At 45.8% G+C, this 21,758-nt stretch overlaps 1 protein-coding gene across 1 annotated transcript in view; it reads left to right on the forward strand.

The window, feature by feature from the left end:
• Positions 1–309: 309 nt before the first annotated feature.
• LRRC20 (leucine rich repeat containing 20) overlaps positions 310–21,758 on the forward strand; it is a 164,303-nt gene continuing 142,854 nt past the window's right edge. The window contains exon 1 of the mRNA XM_007940656.1: positions 310–391. Coding sequence (XP_007938847.1) covers positions 310–391 — 82 coding nt within the window. The remainder of the gene's footprint in view (positions 392–21,758) is intronic.

Here is a 21,758-nt window from a genome sequence, read left to right on the forward strand (position 1 = left end):
GAGTCACACATGTCCATCCTTCCAGGAAAGCTGTAGGGCCTGACTGTCCCCATCCTCTGACAGGCAGACTGCCTGCTCCTAAGGCTGTGCTGGATATGGGCTGGGCTCTGGGCCCCACAGGAGGAGGTGAGTAGCTTGGGGCCCTCCTGGCAGCCTGGGTACCCTGGGAAGGAGGACGTGTGAGGTGTGGACACATGCGTGGATCCCATGGCTGGTGGGTGCTTCATGGCCCTGCGTCTTCCTCAGGCGGAGGCCCCCTTGTGAGCAGCAGCCCAGCCCAGGGGCTGGCGGAAGGACACCTGCGTCTGCATGCTGAAGAAGATGGGGGAGGCTGTGGCCAGAGTTGCGCGGAAGGTCAATGAGACGGTGGAGAGCGGCTCTGACACCCTGGGTGAGTGAGCCCAGGGCTGTGCCAACTGTGGGGCTGGCTCCCTGGTAGAGGTTTGTGGGATCAGTTTAGAAGTGAAATAGGAAAATGAGAGGAATTATCAGCATGTATCTTGCCCTTGTCATGAAGAAAGTGTTTATTGCAATTATATTTAGTGTAATGAGCCCTGGTGGCACACACAGTTAAGTGCTCAGCTGCTAACTAAATGGTTGTCCGTTTGAACCCACCCAGCCACTCCATGGGAGAAAGACCTGGCAATCTGCTTCCATAAAGATTAGAGCTGGGAAAACCCTGTGGGGCAGTTCTGCTCTGTCATGGAGTCACTATGAGTTTAAGTGACCCAGTGGCACATAGCAACAATGATAATGTTTAGTTTCTGTATACCGAGTTCCACTGTAAGACAGACTTCTTATGGGTCATGGTCAATAAGGTTTGAAAAGCACAGATGGAGTTCTGCCCATCTGGGGCCTGTCTGCTTGAGACTGGATTGGATTGTTTATGGCTGTGTGTGTATGTGTGTCCACCCTTGGGCCAAGTGAAAATAAGAAGTGGGCACTTGCTGAGTCCCAGTGCTGGGTGCTTCTGAACACTATCTTATTTCATCTTCACCACCTTCCTATGATGAATGATACCTACCAGGCATGATTCACCTGGGCCTTCAGATGAGAAGATGGCAAATTGGCAGCAAAGGGGGCTTCTCTGAGATCACTCAGCCAGGAAGTCTCTTTGCGCTCCACAGTTTTGCTTGAATTGTGGCACATATTTTTTGCTTTGTTCATAGCACTTTAGCCCATGCAATTAACACAAGATTCCAAGCCTTTCAGCAAGCCATCCTCCTTCATTGGATTCAGCAGATAATTACTGACTGCCCGCCATGTGTAAGGGTGGCAGGGAATACAGTGCAGTTATCATGTGTGTTTGTATGTGTGTGCTGAGCAGAGCCATAGACATTCTGTGGGGACCAAGAGGAGGGAGCACAGTTCTGTCTTGTACAGATGAAATGGGTGGGATCTGAGTTGGGCTTTAGGCACAGACAGAGAAATTTGGTGGATAGGTGAGTGTGTGTGTGTATGTATGTGTGTGTGTGTGAGGGGTGGACATCTGTCTGTCTCACAAAGGAGCATTTCTGTGGAGTCATTGCTAAAGCAAAGACCCAGAGACTGAAAAATAGAGCATTTCTGTGAGCAGCCATTTGCCAGGTGTGTCTGGAATGTGGGCTCCAGGAAGGGAGTGATGGCCCCAGAAGTGGAAGGACGCTCAGCCTTCAGGATGAGCTTGGTCACCACCTCTCCCGGGAAGCTCTCAGCCCCACCGCACTCTCCCTTTGCTCTCTTCCTCCTTGGTAGCACTCATTCAGGGCCCCTGGAGGGGCCTCCCCAGACAGCACAGAGCTGTTAGCTGGAAGGTGGAAGACGCATGTCCTCTATCAGCAAACTAGCTTGATCAAGTTGTTGTTTGTTTTGGAAGGAGGTCTCTGAGGCGAGCCATAAGTTGTACACTGGTGACTGTGACCCTTTAGTAAAGGAATTCTGGAGTCTTACATCTGTCACTGTTACAGTTGTCCTTACCCAGCATTCAAGTCTGTCTACTACCAAAATGATGGTTGAGAGCCAGACTTCAGGTTACATGGACTTGGCTTTGAATCTCCACTCTACCACCTACTAGTCTGGTACCTTAGCAGGTTGTTTAACCTCTCTGGCCTCGGTTTCTTATCTATAAATGGGGATGGTGATTGTATTTGTTTGGTCAGGAAGGTTAGGAATAATTGTAATGTCTATAAGGTGCTCGGCATGTAGTGAGCTCAATAAATGGCAGCTATTATTTTTAATTTTTCTTAATCCTCAAGAGTTGAGGGTGGGGCCTAAGTCCAACCTCTCCCCAACCTGCATACTTCCCCCAGGTGTCAGGCAACCAGGTCTTGGCTGAGTCAGCGTCACATTGCCTTCAAATGGAGGTTTCAGTGCGTATCAACAAAACTTTGGAGTGAGTCTGACTCATGGCAACCCCATGTGTGTCAGAGTAGAAGTACGTTCCATAGGGTTTTCAGTGGCTGATTTTTCAAAAGTAGATCACCAGGCCTTTCTTCCATGGTGCTTCTGGGTGGATTTGAACCTCCAACCTTGGGGTTAAGTTGTTGAGCACAAACTGTACCACCCAGGCAGCCAGTGAATCCCCTGCCCTTGCCTTAAAACAGCTAGAGGAGATGTGGGCATATCTGCAGCTCATTCTCATCCAGATATGTGAAGTGCTGTCGGGGCTGGAGGGTAGCAGAGCAGGGAGAGGGATTTCTGATCACAGGAATCAGGGGCAGCTTTGTGGGTGAGGTGCTGTGGAGAGCGGCTTCCTGGAGGCAGCAGTGGGGACAGGCAGGAGAGACCACCACAGGGAATAAGCAGCTCATTTCTCTTAGAAAATGTAGAATCATATCTTCTAACTCCTGTTTGCATCTTGTTTTACTTCCTACATATATATGCTCTGGTGGTGTAGTGCCTAAGGCATTTGACTGGTAACCAGAAGGCTGGCGGTTCAAACGCACCAGCTGCTCCTCAGAAGGACGATTGGGCAGTCTACTTCCGTAGAGATACCACCTTGGAAACCCCAGGAGGGGTCACTGTGAGTTGAGTCGACTTGATGGCAGTGAGTTTGGTTTGGTTTTTGGTTATATACATATATTTAATAAAATAAAGGAGCTCTGGTGGCACTGTACCTAAGGCATTTGACTGCTAACCAGAAGGCTGGCGTTTCAAACTCTACCAGCTCCTCCACAGGAGGAAGGTGGGACAATCTACTTCTGTAAAGATTTACCGCCTCGGAAACCCAATGGGGGTTGCTGTGAATTGGAATCAACTCGTATACTCATATATATTTAATATAATCGATTCAAACCATCAACATCCAGTTTACCAGATGATCACAAATTGCTTGTATCACCCAGGACCTAATTGATGCCTTACTGTATATATAGTTTGCTAAGATGTAGAAAGTTCCCCTATTGTTTTAACCTAACTTGAAAGACTGAGTCACATCCACATGAAGATCACAAGCTTTGGCCAAGACCACCCATGGCTAAAGGGTTTACTCATCTCCATGAATTAATTTGAGCTTTGCTGTGCTGATGATGTCACTATCACCAACCATCCACCCCCACACCCTATGGCAGCATGGTTGGGAGACACTTGGGGTCCCAATCCCAGGCACAGAGGTGGTCTGGCGGCAACCAGGGCCTGCCTTGCCTTCCAAGGTAGGCATATCCCCAGGGGAGTGCAGGGGAGTGTGTCCTGCACACTGCACCCCCAGGCAGGGCAGCCACACTTCAGTTCACAGGGAACGCCCTCCTGGCCTGTGGAGGCCCCTGGGTTTGCAATCCCTGGGGCATAGGCTTTGAATTCCAGACTCCTTAGCATGGCCTTCAAGGCTCTCTGTCCGCTGGTCACCATCCCTCATTACCACCCCATGCTACAGAGGTAGCCTCTCTTGCTTCTGCCCTCGCTGCTGCCTCCTGGAATCCACTTTTCACAGCACCTTGCTCATGAAGCTGCCCCTCACTCCTCTGGTCAGAATTCCTCTCTCCATCCTCTGTTATTCTCTAGCATTTCACACATCTGGATGAGACAGGACAGAGAAGAAGCAAAGTTCCTGTGTCAGCCACTGTGGGCACCTGCAATTCTGGCCCTTGGGAAAGTAGAGCCATTCAGGCTCACAACCTGAGAAGCCTTGGCTCTAAACAGTCAGCATGTATTGGCCACCTGCTGTGTACGGGGTTGGGAGGGGCTTCCAGGGATGTGTGCAGTAGAGTCCTGTATCCAAAACCAGCCCCCCACCTGTGAGAGAGCAGTGAATGACACATGGGATCTGTGCTAAGCCATGTTGGGCAGGTCACGGGTTGTTGTAATTTGGGGGTGGGAGATGGTGCTGGTTGTTGTAGTAGTCCAGGAAGTATTCCTGGAGGAGATGGGAATTGAACTGAGTCTTGGAAGAAAGGTGAGGTAGCTCAATATGGTTCTCATTTAAGTAGCAAAGAATCTGCAGGAGCACCTGAAAATTACTTCAATAAATTTTGCTACAGCTAAATTTTATGCATTTTATACAATGAATATTTAGGTAGTCATTAACCAAAACCAAACCAAACTCATGCCATCAAGTTGGATCCAACACATAGTGACCCCTCCTTAGGTTTCCAAGGTGGTATCACGACGAAGTAGATTACCCAATCTCTTATGGTATGTGTGAAAGAAGACTAGCAAATTCTCGTGTTACGACATGAATTGGGAAAACAAACAAACAAAAAAGGTCTCAAACTATATCTAAAGTAAGATACCAGTTAGGTCCCAGGGCAGTACACGTGGTTTGTAATTAGCATCTGTGATTCTGTATTTTCTAAATGTTCTGTGATACGTTGTATTAACTATTAGAGAAATCTATAAGAATAGATTTTAGATTGTGCTATCGAAGGCTCATATCCCACCAACAGACAAGAGTTTCAGAAGCAGCTTATTCTCTAAGCCCCTGCCCCTGGGAGTGGTTGGGGCATCCCCAGCTTCTCCCTTCTGATTTCCCGCCCTGCCTGCCCCAGTGTGCAGGCCCAGTGGGTTGGCTTCTCTGGAGCCGGGAGTCTCTCTGCGGATGGTAGCTCCTCTGCAGAGACCGGGCTGGAAAGAGCTCAGTTACAGGCTTGCTCTCACCTTACCCAGGAGGTTAACTGCAGCAACATCTCTCATAGGCATCCAGGCAGAGGTGGGCTTTCTCCTGCTGTAACCTGAGCTCTGGATCCCGGCCCTTCTTGCTGTTACAGGCCTTTTCAACCCCTGAGAAGTGGGCACCTCTCCACCTGGCCCTGGTCTGCCCCTCAGCTTTCCTCCAAGGCCTCCATCCCAGCATCATTTTCTGGACTCTTCCAACATGCTTGCAAAACGTGGAGAACACTCAGCACTCAGCCTCCCATGAGGCAAGCTCTCCTCTCTGACCACTTATTGACTCTTTCTCTTTGCAGAAGCTTCTGTCTGTCTGGGTTTCCCTGGGGGCTCATACCTTGCAGTGGCCTCTGTCTGACCTCACTCTTCTTTCCTGGCCTCAGAGGACAGTGGGACTGTGGACTGTCAGCCCAGGCTGCCCTGCACCCCACTCCTCTCCACGGGGAGAGGTTCCCAGGTCTGCTATGACTTTAACTCAAACCAAACCAAACTCATTGCCATTGAGTTGATTCTGACTCGTAGTGACCCCCCATTGGATTTCTGAGGTGGTAAATCTTTATGGAAGTAGATTACCCAGTCTTCCTTTCTTGGAGCGGCTGGTGGGTTTGAACTGCCAGCCTTCTGGTTAGCAGTCAAATGCCTAAGGCACTGCATTACCAGAGCTCCTTTAGAAATAATCATTACTGCAGAGGAGCAGAATTGTGAAAGGCAAAGATGGGAAGAAGGAGAGACCAATATGGACCAGGAAGGAAGGGACCCAGTGTCCATCCTGGGCCTGCTGGGGGTCAGGCTGCTGTGCTAGGTGTGTCATTTGGTATCTTTTTCAAACCTTTCTGAAGGTTTGAAAGGTTGTACTTCCTGACTTAGGAGCCTTGTCTATGTTCATTTCTAGGAAATTCCAAGCCATTAGCTTTAGGCATGTTGCCTTCCCCCTCCCTAGACCTTCTCTTGCCTAGAATCCCTCTTGGGCCTTCCCTTTGGTGGACCTCCATAATTCTTTTGTATTTTCCTTCTCTTTGTCTGTTTGTGCTATCCAAACCCCTCATTATGAAGTTGATTCTGACTCATAGTGACCCTATAGGGCAGGGTAGAACTGCCCTGTAAGGTTTCTAAAGCTGCAATATTTATGGAAACAGACTACCACATCTTTCTCCCAAGGAGCAGCTGGTGAATTTGAACCACTGACCTCTCAGTTTGCAGCCGCTTTACCCCCTGCTCCACCAGGGCTCCTCTCTGTGCTACAGTCTGACAAATTTCCTTAGATCTGCCTTCCTTTTCACTATTTGTGTCTTCATTAGTGTTTAATCTGCTATATGATCCATCTGTTGAGTTTTTAATTCTTAAAACTGCATTTTTATTTTTAAAAGTATATTGACTTTTTAAAAAATCTGATTTAGAAGAGTAATGCCATTTCCTTTCTTGTGTTTTCATCTCTTTTATTTCCTTAATCATTTGACTGTACTTGCTTTGTAATTTTACTGCTATTTTTACTGCTATTTCTGTAATAGGAAGTTCTTAGGGTCCAAGTCTGCTGTTTCTGCTAACTCCTGCTCATGGTGGATTGTTCCGAGTGCATTTGGTCATTTGGGACCCTGTGCTCCCTATCTGGTGGAGCCTTATCTGTGTGATCCTGGATTGAAGTGATGTGTCCTCCAGAGGTAGTTGTGTTTGCTTCTATCAGATGCTGAGTGTGACCCGCTTAAAAGCATGGCTTCTGTTAATTTCTCCACCCTTAGGGGTTTCTGGACCTTAAGGGAAGTGAGTATTAAAGCCCCAAACACAGGTGAGGGCAGGCCTGTGATTTTATGATCTTAGAGGAGATTATTATTGTTATTATTTTCTTATAAACCTAGTACCTATGCCAAGAAAAAAAAAAACCTTCTGAGTATTAAAAATTGGATTTTTTTTTCTAGTCCACCCTTTTACTTTCTTTCAAAATCCAAGCTTTTTTGCAGGGGTCTTGGCTTCATTTTCGCATTTAAACAGGTCCAAGCCTGTCTTTTCAGTTCCCTCTGGGCCTTTAAATTTGACCCCCGTGGTTACCAAGACTGTCCCAAGACTGTCCTACTTGCCCAAGGCAGTGAAGCATAAGTACCTGCCCACCCACCACTCCATCTTCTAAATTCCTTTCTATTGTTGGCTCCTGGGGTTTGCTCTTGTTAAATGCTCGGCACCCTTGTATACACTTAACACAACAGCCCTATGACAGAGGTGATATTAATACCCCATTTTACGGATGAAGAAAGTGAGGCACACGACATTATTTGTATTTGTTTCTGAGTGTTTTGTACCAGGAGGGTATTTAGAGAAGCTTGTTTCCTCTGCCAAGTTGCCATGGAGGCTTGCGTGTTGCTGTGATGCTGAACAGGTTTCAGTGGAACTTCCAGACTAAGATGGAGTGGAAAGAAAGACCTGGCGATCTACTTCCAAAAAATCAGCCAATGAAAGTCTGTGGATCACAAGGTGGATCCTGTTGTGCATGAGGTTGTCATGAGTTGGAGCCAATGGGCTGGGAGCCAACAGCAGTAACAGTATCTGCCTGGTCATTGTTAGGACAGCTCAGGTGATAACGAGAAGGTGGAGACAGCTCCCTGGGGTGCTTCCATGGGTCATATGGCTTTCCTCAGTTCCTCCTCTGTTGCAGGGAGGTGTCCTGTGTAACCTGCATTGGATTGGCTGGGTACTGGTTAAAAGAAATACTCGTGGACTTCAAAACTAGAATCTCTGAGGGTGGCCCTGGTGATATGCATTTTAACTTATCCCCCAGATGTTTCTTCTAGACTTTGAACTTATTTATTGGTTGGTTTATGCAAAAACAACAAGAGGCCACATGTTCTGACCTCCTCTAATCCCACAAGAGGAAGACAGAATCACCATCAATAGCCCAAGGCCTATTTCTGCCAGGCCAGACATGCTGCCTCCCTCTAGCCCTTCTCCAACCGTTCCTCCCAAAGCACCCACCACCTCTCTCCTGGGTTCGATAATTCGCTGCAGTGGCCACACAGAACTCACAGATTATGGGGTTTATTAGGGAAGCACCACAGGCTACAATTCGAGTTCAGGAAAAATGCTCAGTCTCTCTCCCAGCCCACCGTCCCTCAGCCAAGAGTCTCTCACAGTCTCTTTCCCAGCAGTGCTGGTCCCTCGGTGTCTAACTCAGCAATGTGTGTCTCTTGCATCTCTTTCCCAGCAACGTGTGTCTCAGGAGCCCGTGTCTCTTTCAGGAGCACAGCACGTCTTCCTCAACCAGCAGTCAGAGAGAGAGTTCTGCCTCTAGGAGGCCTCCTTTTGAGCTCGGCAGGGTGGCCAAACTAGCCAATCATAGCATCAGAACTCTAAGCACCTGAGAGAGAACTTCCCATAACATTGCGTTGTGCCACGCCCAACAGAAATAACCCAGGTGGATAACATTTACAATCAGGAGCTCCTCAGTTGCTCATTCCACCACTGAGTTTACAATGACTTATGGGTAGAAAAGCCATACTAAGTAATTTACTACACTGCAGTTTGTTTAATCGAAGTATAATTTAGATAAATAAAATGTATCTTTTTGGTGCAGAGTTCTCTGATTTTGACAAATGTGTACATTCATGTAACCATTACTATAGCAAGATGCAGAATGTTTCCGCCCGCCCCCCCAAAAAAATTCCCTTGTGTCCCTTTGTAGTCAGATCCCCCCCACCCCCAGTCCCTGGGGTCCACTGGTCTCTTTGCCTTTTGTAGAATATCATTCAAAGGAAATCATACAGCATGTAATCTCTTGAGCCTGACTTTACCATTGCTATTAGGTGCCGTCAAGTCAATTCCGACTCATAGCGATCCTGTGTGCAACAGAATGAAGCACTGCTCGGTCCCGCACCATCGTCACAATCATTGTCATGCTTGAGTCCGTCGTCACAGCTCCTGTGTCGAGCCATCTCATTGAGGGTCTTCCTCTTTTTCACTGACGCACTACTATACCAAGCGTGATGGCCTTCTCCAGCAGCTGATTCCTTCTGACAACATGACCAAAGTAGGAGAGACAAAGTGTGGTCATTCTTGCTTCTAAAAAGCATTTCTGGCTGTACTTCCTCCAAGACATTTTTTCTAGCAGTTCATGGTACATTTAATACTTTTCACCAGCACCACAATTCAGATGCGTCAATTCTTCTTTGGTCTTCCTTATTCATTGTCAAGCTCTCACATCCATATGAGACTATTGAAAATAGGTCAGGCACACCTTAGTCTTCTAATTGATATCTTTGCTCTTAAACACTGTAAAGAGATCTTTTGCAGTAGATTTACTCAATGCAATACGTTATTTGATTTCTTGACTGCTGCTTATATGGGTTATGCATTGTGGATCCCAGTAGAATGAAATAAATCTCTGACAACTTCACTCTTTTCTCCATTTATCATAATGTTGCTAGTTGGTTCAGTTGTGAGGATTTTTGTTTTCTTTATGTTGAGGTGTAATGCATACTGAAGTCTTTGATCTTCATCAATAAGTGCTTCAAGTCCTCTTCATTTTCAGCAAGCAAGATTGTGTCCTCTGATTATTGCAGGTTATTAATGAATATTACTCCAATCCTGTTGCTGCATTCTTCTTCATATGTCCAACTTCTTGGATTATTTGCTCAGCATACAGATTGAATAAGTATAGTGAAAGGATACAATCTTGATGCCCATCTTTCCTGATTTTAAACCATGTAGTATACCTGCTCTGGTTACTTAGTGTCACTCTGACAAGAATATACCACAGATGGGATGCTTGAACAAACAGGAGTTTATTCTCTTACAGTTCAGGAGGCTAGATGTCTGAGTTCCAAGTGCCAGGCTCTAGGGGCTCGGTGAAAGCCCCACAACCTTGGGCTTCAACTCTGCCTCCTGCTCCAGGCTCAGTGGAGCTAGAGGCTTTTCTTCACCCAGACAGCTGCTGGCTGCTGAGACTGACAAGCCCAAGGTTGACAAGTAAAAAGGCATAGTCCCGATGTTACCAAACCACACGGCAGGCCATTAACTCAAGTCCATTGAAAGTCCCAAGGTCGGCAGAGCATGGCAGGCTGCTGGACAATGGCATGGCTATATGCAGGGTTCAGGTGTGCCATAAGCTAGAGACCGTTCCCAAAGCTTCTGCTTATATAGGGAAAGCAGACTATATCCCTCAGGCAGCTACTCAGCTGCCTGTGGTAGGTCCCACCATGGAGATGATTGCTAGTCTCATCATGGGGAATAACTACCACCAGCTGCCCAGGCACTCAACCAGGGCCAGCCAAGTTGACACACAAACTTAACCACCACAATAACCCTGTTCTGTTCAAGCAACTGCTTCTTGGTCTTGGTTCCTCGTGAATATAATTTTAAAAAACAAAACTCAGCATCACTGAGTTAATCCCTACTCAAAGCGACCCACATTGGGTTTCCAAGACTGTAAATCTTTATGGAACCAGACTGGTTTATCTTTCTTCTGTGGAGTGGCTGAGGAGTTCGAACCACCAACCTTTAGGTTAGCAGCCAAATGCCTTAACCACTACACCATCAGAGCTCCTTTATGAGCATAGTTAAATGTTCTGGAATTCCTATTCTTCTCAGTATAATCCATAATTTGTTATGATCTACACAGTCAAATGCCTTAGCATAGTCAATAAAACACAGGTAAACATCTTTTTGGTATTTTCTGCTTTTTAGCCAAGATCCATCTGACATCAGCAGTGATATCCCTTGTTCCACACCCTCTTCTGAATCAGCTTGAGTTTTTGGAAGTTCTCTGTTGATGTACTGCTGCAACCAGTTTTGAATTATCTTCAGCAAAATTTTTCTTGTGTGTGATATTAATGATATTGTTTGGTCATTTCCTCATTCTGTTGGATCACCTTTCCTTGGAATGGCACAAATAAATTTCTTGGCATAAATGGGTAAGCACCTCTAGCACCACATCCATTTATTGAAACATCTCAGTGGGTATTCCATCAATTACTGGAGCCTTGTTTTTTGCCAGTGCCTTCAGTGCAGCTTGGACTTCTTCCTTCAGTACCATTGATTCTTGATCATATGCTACCTCTTGAAATGGTTGAATGTGTTGATCAGTTCTTTTTGGTACAGTGATTCTGTGTATTCTTTCCATTTTTTTTTTTTTTTAATGTGATTTGGGTGAAAGTTTACAGAGCAAATTCATTTTCCATACAGCAGTTCACATACACTTTGCCACATGACATTGACTGTAATCTCCCACGGTGCAACAGCTTTCCTCCTACTTCTCATAGCCACTTCTTCCCTGTGTCCTTCCCTCCCATGCACTCCGGTGCCTTGAGCTGTCTTCCTGTGCATACACAGCCCTTCTATTCTCCCATGATTGATCTCTCCAAGGAGTGTATCTACCTAATGTAAATGTTCAGTTCATATGCCTGTCTTTTGTTTGGCTGGAAGCCCTAGCTGAAGGGCAGCTAGGGGCCATAGTCTCAGGGGTTCCACCAGGCTTTATCAGATCAGCAAACCTGGTCCCCCCCTTTTTTTTAATGATTTTAAATTTTTTCCCATATTGTTTTCCCACTCTATATCCAGGATCTCTTACAGAAATCCCCCCCTGAGTGGTAGACAGTGGTAGTGGGCACCACCTACTTCTTCTGTTCTCATAGGTGTATAGGCTGAGGATTGTATGGTGTATCACTCCTTCCATTTTCTTTTGATGCTTCCTGCATCATTCAATATTTTGCCCATAGAATCCTCCAGTATCACAATTTAAGGCTTGAATTTTCTCTTCAGTTCTTTCAGCTTGAGTAATGAAGAGTGTTTTTTCCCCTTTGATTGTATAACTCGAGGTCTTTGCTCATTTCCTTATAATACTCTGTTCTCTCCAACTGCCCTTGGGAATCTTTGGTTCAGCTCTTTCACTTCATCATTTCTTGCATTCACTTTAGCTACTTATTTTGGTTCACTAGCGCCACTCTAACAGAAGATACCACAAATGGGTAGACAGCTTTAACAAACAAGAATTTATTCTGTTACAGTTTTGGAGACTAGAAGTCTTGAGTTCAAAGTGCCTAGTTCTAGGGACTGGGTGAGGGCCCCTTGACCTTGGGCTTCAGCTCTGCCTCTTGCTCCTGGCCCACTGGAGCTGGAGGCTTCTCTTCACTCAGGCAGCTGCTGACTGCTGAGGCTGACAAACCCAAGGTGGACAAGTGAAATGGCACAGTCCCCAAATTATCACACCACATTTAGGCCATTATTTGAAGTCCATTAACAATCCCAGGATTGGTAGACAACATGGCAGGCTGCTGCATGACAAGTTGGCTACATGCAGGATTCAAGTGTGCCAAAAGCTGAAGACCTTCCTCAAAGCTGCTGCTTATATGCTGGAAGCAGACCACATCCCTAAGGCATCTACTCAGCTCCTCCAGTAGATTGCACCATGGCGTTGATTACCAGTCTTACCATGGGGAATAACTACATCCAGCTGCCCAGCCACTCAAAACCAGGCCTAGCCAAGTAGACATACAACTTAACTACCATACAACTCTCCATTCAGGAGCAAGTTTCAGTCTTTTCTAACATCACTTTGGTCTTCTCTTCCTTTCCTGTCATCTTAATGACCTTTTGCTTTCTTCATGTATGATGATATCCTTGATGTCATCCCACAACTCATCTGGTCTTTGGCCACTGGTGTTCAGTTCATCAAATCTTTTCTTCAGATGGTCTCTAAATTCAGGTGGGATATACTCAAGATCATATTTTCTCTTCTGGACTTGTTTTAATTTTCTTCAGCTTCAACTTAAAATTTGCTTATGAGCAATTGATGATGTGCTCCACAGTCAGTCCCTGGCCTTGTTCTGACTGATGATTTTGAGCTTCTCCACCAGCTTTTTCCACAGATGTGGTGGTTTTGATTCCTGTGTATTCCATCTGGCAAGGTCCACATGTATAGTTGCTGTTTATATTGAAAAAAGGGTATTTGCAATGAATAAGTTATTGGTTGTACAAAATTCTGTCATGTGATGTCCGGCATCATTTCCATCACCAAGGCCATCTTTTCAGCTACTGACTCACGTATTTCAGATCCATCCATGTTTTGCCTGAGTCAGTAGTTTGCTCCATTGTATTGCTGATTTTAGAAATGTATTTATTACTATATTCCATTGTATGAATGTTCTACAATTTGTTTACCCATTCACCTGTTAAAGGACACCTGGATTGTTTCTGCTTTTTGCATATTATAAATAACACCTGTCAATATTCACTTGCAGGTTTTTGTGTGAATGCAAGTTTTCATTTCTCTTTGTTAATATGTAGGAGGAGAATTTGAGCCCTGGTGGTGCAGTGGTTAACATGCTTGGCTGCTAAGAAATGTTAGCGCTTTGAACCCACCAGCTGATCTGCAGGAGAAAGATGTTTGCTTCTGTAAAGTTTACAGCCTTGGAAACCCTCTGAGGGGTAGTTCTACTCTGTCCTGTAGGGTTATTCTGAGTCGGAATCCACTTGATAGCAATGAGTTTTATTTTTGTTTTTAAATATAGTAAGTGTATGTTTAACTTTACCAGAAACTCCCAAACTGTTTTCCAAAGTGGTTGAGAATTTCAATTCTTCCATATACTTGGCAACACATTACGGTATGGTTTTTGATTTTATATATTCTAATCCCTCTGGCATTGGTGGTATCTCATTATGATTTAATTTATACTTTCCTGATGGAGTAATGATACATTAAACATCTTTTTTAATACTCATTTACCATCTGTACATCTCCTGTGGTAAAATATCTGTTGAAATATTTTGCCCATTTTAAAAATTGGTTGCTTAATTTGCTGATACAAAGTTTTCAGGGTTCTTTATATACTCTGCAAGTCTTTATCAGATACATGTTTTACCAGTATTTTCCCCAGCTTATGCCTTATTTTTTTCATTCTTTTAACAATGTCTTTTGAGGAACAAGAATTTTTTTTTAAATTTTTATTGTGATTTGGGTGAAAGTTTACAGAGCAAATTGATTTTCCATATAGCAGCTCACATACATTTATCTCATGACATTGACTGCAATTTCCCACAATGCAACAGCTCTCTTCCCACTTCCTCCCCATAGTTACCTCTTCCTTGTGTCCTCCCTCCCGTGTACTCCTGCCCCCCTGAGCTGTCTCCCTGTGCATACACAGCCCTTCTATTCTCCCATGATTGATCTTTCCCAGGAGTGTATCTCCCTAATGTAAATGTTCAGCTCATATGCCAGCAACAGGAATTTTTAATTTTGGTAAAGTCCAGTTTATCTTTTTCTTTAAAAAAAATATTTTATAGATAGTGGTTTATAGCTAAGAAATCTTTGCCTAACCCAAGGTCAGAAAGATTTCTTCCTATCAGAATCACATGGGTATTGGTTAAAAAAGTAAATTAATGGCCCCTACTCTAGAGCTTGTTGTTATTGTTGTTAGGTACTGTCAAGTCAGTTGCGACTCAGAGCAACCCTGTGTACAACAGAAAGAAACACTGCCTGGTCTCTAGGGACCGGCCCCTCCTGATAGCATCTCCAAAGTATGTGAAACAGAGCCTGGCATCCTCACTTCCAAGGAGCATTCCAGCTGTACTTCTTTCCAGACAGAAAGTAGAATCTCTGTGGGTAGGCCTGGTGAACTGTACTGTAATATGATACCAGTATCATTCTATCCTTCCTTGCATTTTGAGAATCACTGGCTTACTGTTTAAGGAGCTCTGGTGGTGCAGTACCTAAAGCATTTGACTACTAACCAGAAGGTTGGCAGTTCCAGCCACTCTGCAGAAGGAAGATGAGGCAATCTACTTCTGTAAAGATTTGTCACCTTGGAAACCCAATGGGAGTTGTTATGAGTCTGAATCAACTTGAAGACAGTGGATTTGGCTTACTGTTTACAATTTGGAACTTCTTTCTGGGGCTTCTGAATTGTGTGTGTATATGTGTGCTTATGACAGAGAGAATAAGTATATGCATCTCCAGGGAATTGGGCAGCCTGGCTGTGAACTGTGAAATAATGGAATAGGGAGACCGGTCAAAGCTAGTGAGAGGAAGGATGTGGTGTTTCCTCTGCACCTTTCTCTTTTCCCTAAAGTGCTTTTGTTATTCTGTACTCACCAGCAGATGGCGCCATGTCACCAGCCAACCAGGTGAAAAGAAGAATTCCTGGACTTAGCCTAAGCTGTTGCTTTCTCTGAGGGCCCCAGGTCCCAACAAGAACCTCACTTCCTGCCCAGCTCACTTCCTGCACTTACATTCCTGCTGACTCCCCACAGACCTGATTTTGTGGCCCCTGTCTTGGGCAAAAAGACAGGATTTGCCTGGTACTGAGGAATCACTCAGTGTGTACTCACCAAATCAGAATTATATTTTGTCTTGGTCTGGAAACTGCCCCTGGCTCCTTTTCCAGCAAACACATATTCACATATTGTGTGCCTGTTGTGTGTGTCCTGCTCAGGGCAACCAAGTATCCCAGGAGTGCCCAGGCTTGTAGGGGAGACAGAGGCATGCTGCATAAGCACACTCACGCGTACACTCAGTTTCTCTCACACACAAACTCACCCTCTTACACATACTCACGCTCACACACAGTCTCATAATACTCTCATACACACCATACTCACACACTCACACACATACACACACACGCTGAGGGTGCAGACCAGCAATAGCCAGGGGCCTTGGTGGAAGCAGCTTTTCTGACCTGATGCAGTAGTGCTCTTGGCCGTAGGAGGGGCTTGCCCGCCTACAGTTAGTGATCCTGAGCTGGCGAGGCTGACATCTGGTGGGGATTGTGTTTTGCTGTGATGTTTCATGACTTGAGGAGCCCTGAGGGTCAGCAAAGCACAGGCCAGTGCTTTGAAGTTAGAGGTGGGAAGGATGGAATGAGGCTTTCATAGGGTAACCCTCAGACAAGCTGAAGCTGCCCATCTCTTCATTGCTAGGGCTGGAGGCCTCGGGTCCTGCCATCCTCAGCTCCCTCCCTGACTCTTACCTGGGGAAGCAGACTGGGAATTTGCCAGCAAGGGAGGGGGATAGAAATACCCTTTGTAGAGCCCCTTCCTTCTCTCAGAGGGGACTCTAGTTTCCTTTGGGAGGAGGCAGCTGTTCCCTGACTCTGTCCCTATGTTGTACAACATGACGGGGCAACAAGAAGTCTTCTCTGGAAGTGGTCTTTCTGGATTGGGAGTCCTGGGAGGCCAAGCACTGGCCCTTCTTCATTCCTCTCCCCTCACCCTTCACAGAGGGCTTTTGTCTCTCATGTGCTTGGAACTTATTTGGAACAGGATTTGTATCACTAGGCCAGAGCTGCTCAACCTTGGCTATATAGACATTTTGGGCTGGGTAATTCCTTATTTGGGGGGCTGTCTTGTGATTGTAGGATGGTTAACAGCATCTCTGGCCTCTGCCCACAAGATGCCAGTAGCAATCCCCTTATCAGTTGTAACAACCAAATAAGTCTTCAGGCATTGACAGATGCCCCCTGGGTGGCACCGGAACCGCTGAGTTGAGAAGTAACTGGTCTAGGAGATCAAGTCCGTGAGGTGTTGAGACCAGTGTGGTTAGGTCAGCTCCACCGGGGCAGGTCTGGAGCCCAGTGGAGTTTGGTTTGTGAGCTGACGAGAAGATGGGAGCTCTGTTTTATAGGAAGGGTTCTGACTCAGAAATCTGAAATTGGGCTTCTGGGTCTGCTTCTTGTCTATGAATTGAGGGGTTCCAGCTCAGAGCTTTAATTCTTTTTAATTCTTTCAGTGTTAAACCCTCCAGTGGCTTCCTTTTATACAGAGAGTGTAAAAAGGGCATCAGGGCATCATCTGACCCATTTTAGCTTCACAAGGGGGCAGGAGGATCAAGATCAAGATCAACAGCCCAAGGCTGATTCCTGTGAGATGGAGGTTGGACATGCAGCCACCCTCCAATCTTTTTACCAATTCTGGTACCCACTGTTCCTCTCACGGCACTCTGCTTCTCTGTTGTGTTCGATAATTCACCGTATTGTCCACACGGATTGCCCAGAAACTACTCATGATTATGGGGTTTATTAGGGAAGTAACAGGTTACAATTCTAGGTCAGGAACAGTCAGAATACAGTTCTTTGATCAGGACAGCCTGCCCTCAGTCATGCCCTAAAGCAGGTCTCTCTGTAGTCTTGGCGTCTCAGCTTTGCAGCCCCTTGGCCCTGCCCTGTTTGGGCAAGTGTTAGGAAGTTCTTTTAGTTCTGAAGATAGGTGCCCAGAGAGGCAACCCACTCCACCAGCAAGGCTCCTGCCCAAAGGCACTCAGATTTCTCACAATGTGGGTCCAGAAGCCCACTGCAGTCTGCTGCCAGGTCTGCTGCTGCTTCTCATTGTCTCTCACCGTCTCAGCAAAATGTTACGGTTCTCTGTCTCTTGGGCCCAGGCGGTTTGGCACAGGGATCTCAAGTCCAAGGATGTACTCCACTCCTGGCTCCTCTTGATAGTAGTGAGATCTCCCTTTTCTGCCTCTGGGATGGCTTATTTTAAGCCTAATGGGCTGGCAAAACTGACCAGTCCCCAAGTTAATTTGTATGGCTCCACCCCCACAAGAGTGCCAGACACCTTATTTACATTATTAGCAAGCTATCCAATCCCCTTGGTGGATCCCGAGCACCTTATATTTGCATAGTCCCACCCAGTCATCTGATGGGAGTCACAAAGACTGTGGCTAGTAACTCACTGCACCATGGAGAGTAGAACCCAAGCTACAGATGCCGACTTCTCCCACTGCACTTGGAGTCACTCAGAGCTTTGCTCGTTGCATCCCAGAGGGACTGTCCTTCTTTCAGTTTCTCGAACTGCCAAGGCCTTGCAGCCTCAGGGCCTTAGCATATGCTGAATTGGCTGGTGTCTGGGTCCTTCTCATACTGAAGTTCAGCCTGAACATTTCTTCTTACAGAAGACTTCCTGACCTTCCTTCCTAAGTGGTCCTCACTCAGTCTTTTTCTTAAAAAAAAAACCAAAAACCTGAAAATTAATTTATATGAAGAAAAGAACATAAAACAATGTATTCACAGTTCAGCTAATTTTTATAAAATCAATGCTCATGTAACTACCATCCAACTCAAGATATAGAATAGTATCTGAATCCTTAGAAGCTTAGTTTGCTATATTTTTACAACTCACATGCAGGATTCATAATGCGTGAATCTTTTAGTGGATTTATTGCTCTGCAGTACGAACACGAGAATCTTCCATGTTGCTTGTTGCTATAGTTTGTTCTTTTCATTGTTGTTTAATATCCCATTGCATGGCTGTACCATAATTTTTTTCCCCCATAAAGATTTTTTTTAATGTGATTTGGGTGAAAGTTTACAGAGAAAATTCATTTTCCATACAACAGTTCATACACATCTTAACTCATGACATTGACTGCAATTTCCCACCATGTAATAGCTCCCCTCCCACTTCTTCCCCATAGTTACCTCTTCACTGTGTCCTTCCCTCTCATGCACTCCTGCCCCCTGAACTATCTCTCTGTGTATACGCTGCCCTTCTGTTCTCCCATGATTGATCTTTCCAAGAAGTATAGCTACCTAATGCAAATATTCGGTTCCTATGCCAGTCTTTTGTTTGGCTAGAAACCACAGAAGTGGGCTCAATTCCAAACCTTAAGGGCAGCTGGGGGCCATAGTATCAGAGGTTCCACCAGGCTCTATCAGACCAGCAACCCTGGTCCCTTTTCCTTTCTTTTTTTTTAATGATTTTGAGTTTTTCCCATATTGTTCTCCCACTCTATCCAGGATCTCCTGTAAGTACCACCATTTTTGATTCACGTCACTGGGCACTGACTTAGGGGGCTGTTACAAGCACTGGTGCCGTGGACATTTGTATGTCCCTGGTGTACGTGTGCATGTGCTTCTGTAAGGGTCTTCCTAGGGATGGAGTTGCTGGGACCCAGGGCCCTGGGCATGGGCATTTCTGGCCCTCGGGTTCTGGAGCCAGCAGGCTGTGGGAGATGGAGAAGTGTGCGTCTGGCAGGGAGTGCCGCACAGAGGAGGTGGTGTAGATGAGGTGCTGGCAGGCTCTTGCGTGAGGGCATTATCCCAAGACAAATAACCAACTTGGAAAGAAAAATCAATAAAGCTTTTCAGAAAATCAGTAGATCTTTCCAGATGGCTTCAGTGGTGGCAAATAAATACCACATGACAGCCTGTGGTACAGAAATGTGGGGCCTGGCGCTGGGGCACCCTTCTTGTTTCAGAGGTGAGTTATTAGTTCCAGCCCTAATCCCAGGCTGGTTCCCTAACGTGTGAACCTCTGGCCACTTTGAAACTGGCCCTGAGAGCACTGATGCAGGAGATAAGGCCAGCATGTGTCCCGAGCCCTCCTTAGCCCTCATCCCTTACAGACAAGTGGGAGTGAGCGTACTATTCAGATAGACAAGAAGGGGGCTGCTCAGGGGTTTTGGGCAAACCTTTCATGCCTTGCTTTGGTCTGGCATTGCCTCTATTTCCGGGTCAGTGAGGGTCTGCCTGGGTCCCAGAGCCTTAGAGACAGGAGGGGCTGTGGAAGGAAAGAGAAAAACTTAATACTGGAAAGCAGATCTTTGGATGGGAGGGAGAAAATTTGCTCCATGGCTCCAATTCTGGTATCTGCACAGGGAGGAATACTTTTTAAAATACATACATTTAATTTAAAACAATAGGTAACATTCACAAACTAAAAGCCATAAAAAAAATAAACAGTGATTAACCAGGCATTCTTCAACCCTGTCCTCTAGCCTCTGGTCCCTTCCTGCCTGGCATCCTCTGCTATCTTTGGATCTAGTGATACTATTGGGCTTTGACTGGCTAGCTCTAGAATTGCTAGGATGAGCCAGTGAACCATCCTGGTATCCTGGGGCTTTTTAAGTGTATAGCCGTGGTGGCAGAGGACCCAAAGTCCTACTGATATTGCCCTAATCTCTCTCTCGGGGTTCCCTGAAACACTTTCTAGAGCTTTGGGAGCTCCAGTGACCTGAACGCTATCTGTCTCTAGTCTGTCTCCTCCGGGGGAAGGAGAGGATAAGAGTAGGGGTCTGCAGTGGACAATCTTAAGTATAGCCGACCTAGTCCTGGGGTTCCCTGTTCACTCTCCTGGTGTCTTATACAGTGTTGGTGGTCAGTACGTTTGATAGATGAATGAATGAATTCCTTTATACTGTGAGTATAATTCTACCTGCCCGAGGAAGTCACCCTAGATTTGAGAACTGATCCAACCCTTTAGTGTCTTCAAGGAAGCCCAATACTTGTTACTTCCACAGTGAAGAGATTGAGACTGAGATGGCAGAGTGACTCGTGGAGATGTCACAAAGCCTGGAGACAGGCTGCCAGATGGTGAGCCCATCCCACTGGTTGTTAAGATACTTACAGAATGTAAAATGCACTAAATAAGGTTGAGTCCTGCTTCTACTGTCTTGAGTTGGTGTTCACTGAATGTTAGTATAGCATCTGTGCTGAGGGGGTGACATGCAGAGGTGGCATTTCAGCTGAACCTTAAGAGATGAATCTGGTGTAGGGGTATAATCATGGGATGGGAGGGCGGGGAGGGGTCTCCTAGCGGAGGTATCTGTGACTGACGGCACAGCACCATGCAAGCAGGAGCCTGCTTCCCGGGGTGTCAGGTATTCATTGGCTGTGATTCAGAAGAGTAAAGGGAGCTGAGGCAGGAGTGAGGTTGAGGTTGACTGCAGATCTCGGAGGGCCTGGAGTGCACTGTTAGTTTGTGCAATAAATCCTGTCTTACACAGGGATTGGGTTCTAAAAGTGAACATTACATGGAGTCAGAATTATCCTTGAATACTAATAACAGCTCACAATTTAATACATACCATGTGCCAAGGAGCTCTAGGGGCACAGTGCCTAAGGCATTTGACTACTAACCAGAAGGTTGGTGGTTCATACCCACCAGCCACTCAGTGGAAGGAAGATGGGGCAATCTACTTCCGTAAAGATTTACTGCCTCAGAAACCCAGTGGGTGTTGCTATGAGTTGTAGTCGACTCAATGGTAGCAAGTTTTTGTTGTTGTTGTTGTTTGGATGTGCCCAGCTATCTGTCTTAGTTACCTAGTGCTACTATAACAAATACCACAGGTGCATGGCTTTAACAAACAAATTTATTTTCTCAGTTTAGTAGGTGGTAGTGGTAGTGGTGGTTGTTGTTAGGTGCCGGTGAATCAGCTCCGACTCATGGTGACCCTGTGTATACAACAGAACGAGCATTGCCTGGTCCTGTGCCAGCCTCACAATCCCTGCTACACCTGAGCTCATCGTTGTAGCCCGTGTCAATCCATCTCGTTGAGGGCCTTTCCCTTTTTTGCTGACCGTCTGCTTTACCAAGTATGATATCCTTCTCCAGGGAATGGTCCCTTCTAACAATATGACTAAAGTCGGTGAGACAAAGTCTGGCTATTCTAACCTCCAAGGAGCATTCTGGCTGCATTTCTTCCAGGAAAGATTTGTTATTTCTTCTGGAAGTCCATGGTATTTTCAGTATTCTTTACCATCATCACAGCTCAAAAGCATCAACTCTTCTTTGGTCTTCTTTATTCATTGTCCAGGTCTCACATGCATATGAGGCGATTAAAAATACATGGCTTGGGTTATGCATACCTTTGTTGTTGTTGTTGTTGTTAAGTGCCGTCGAGTCGTTTCTGACTCATAGCGACCCCATGCACAGCAGAACGAAACACTGCCCGATCCCGCACCAGCCCCACAATCCCTGCTATA

The sequence above is a fragment of the Orycteropus afer genome, unplaced genomic scaffold, assembly GCF_000298275.1.
Source record: "Orycteropus afer afer isolate SDZICR_OR568_19922 unplaced genomic scaffold, OryAfe1.0 scaffold00070, whole genome shotgun sequence".
NCBI classification, from domain to species: Eukaryota; Metazoa; Chordata; class Mammalia; order Tubulidentata; family Orycteropodidae; genus Orycteropus; species Orycteropus afer.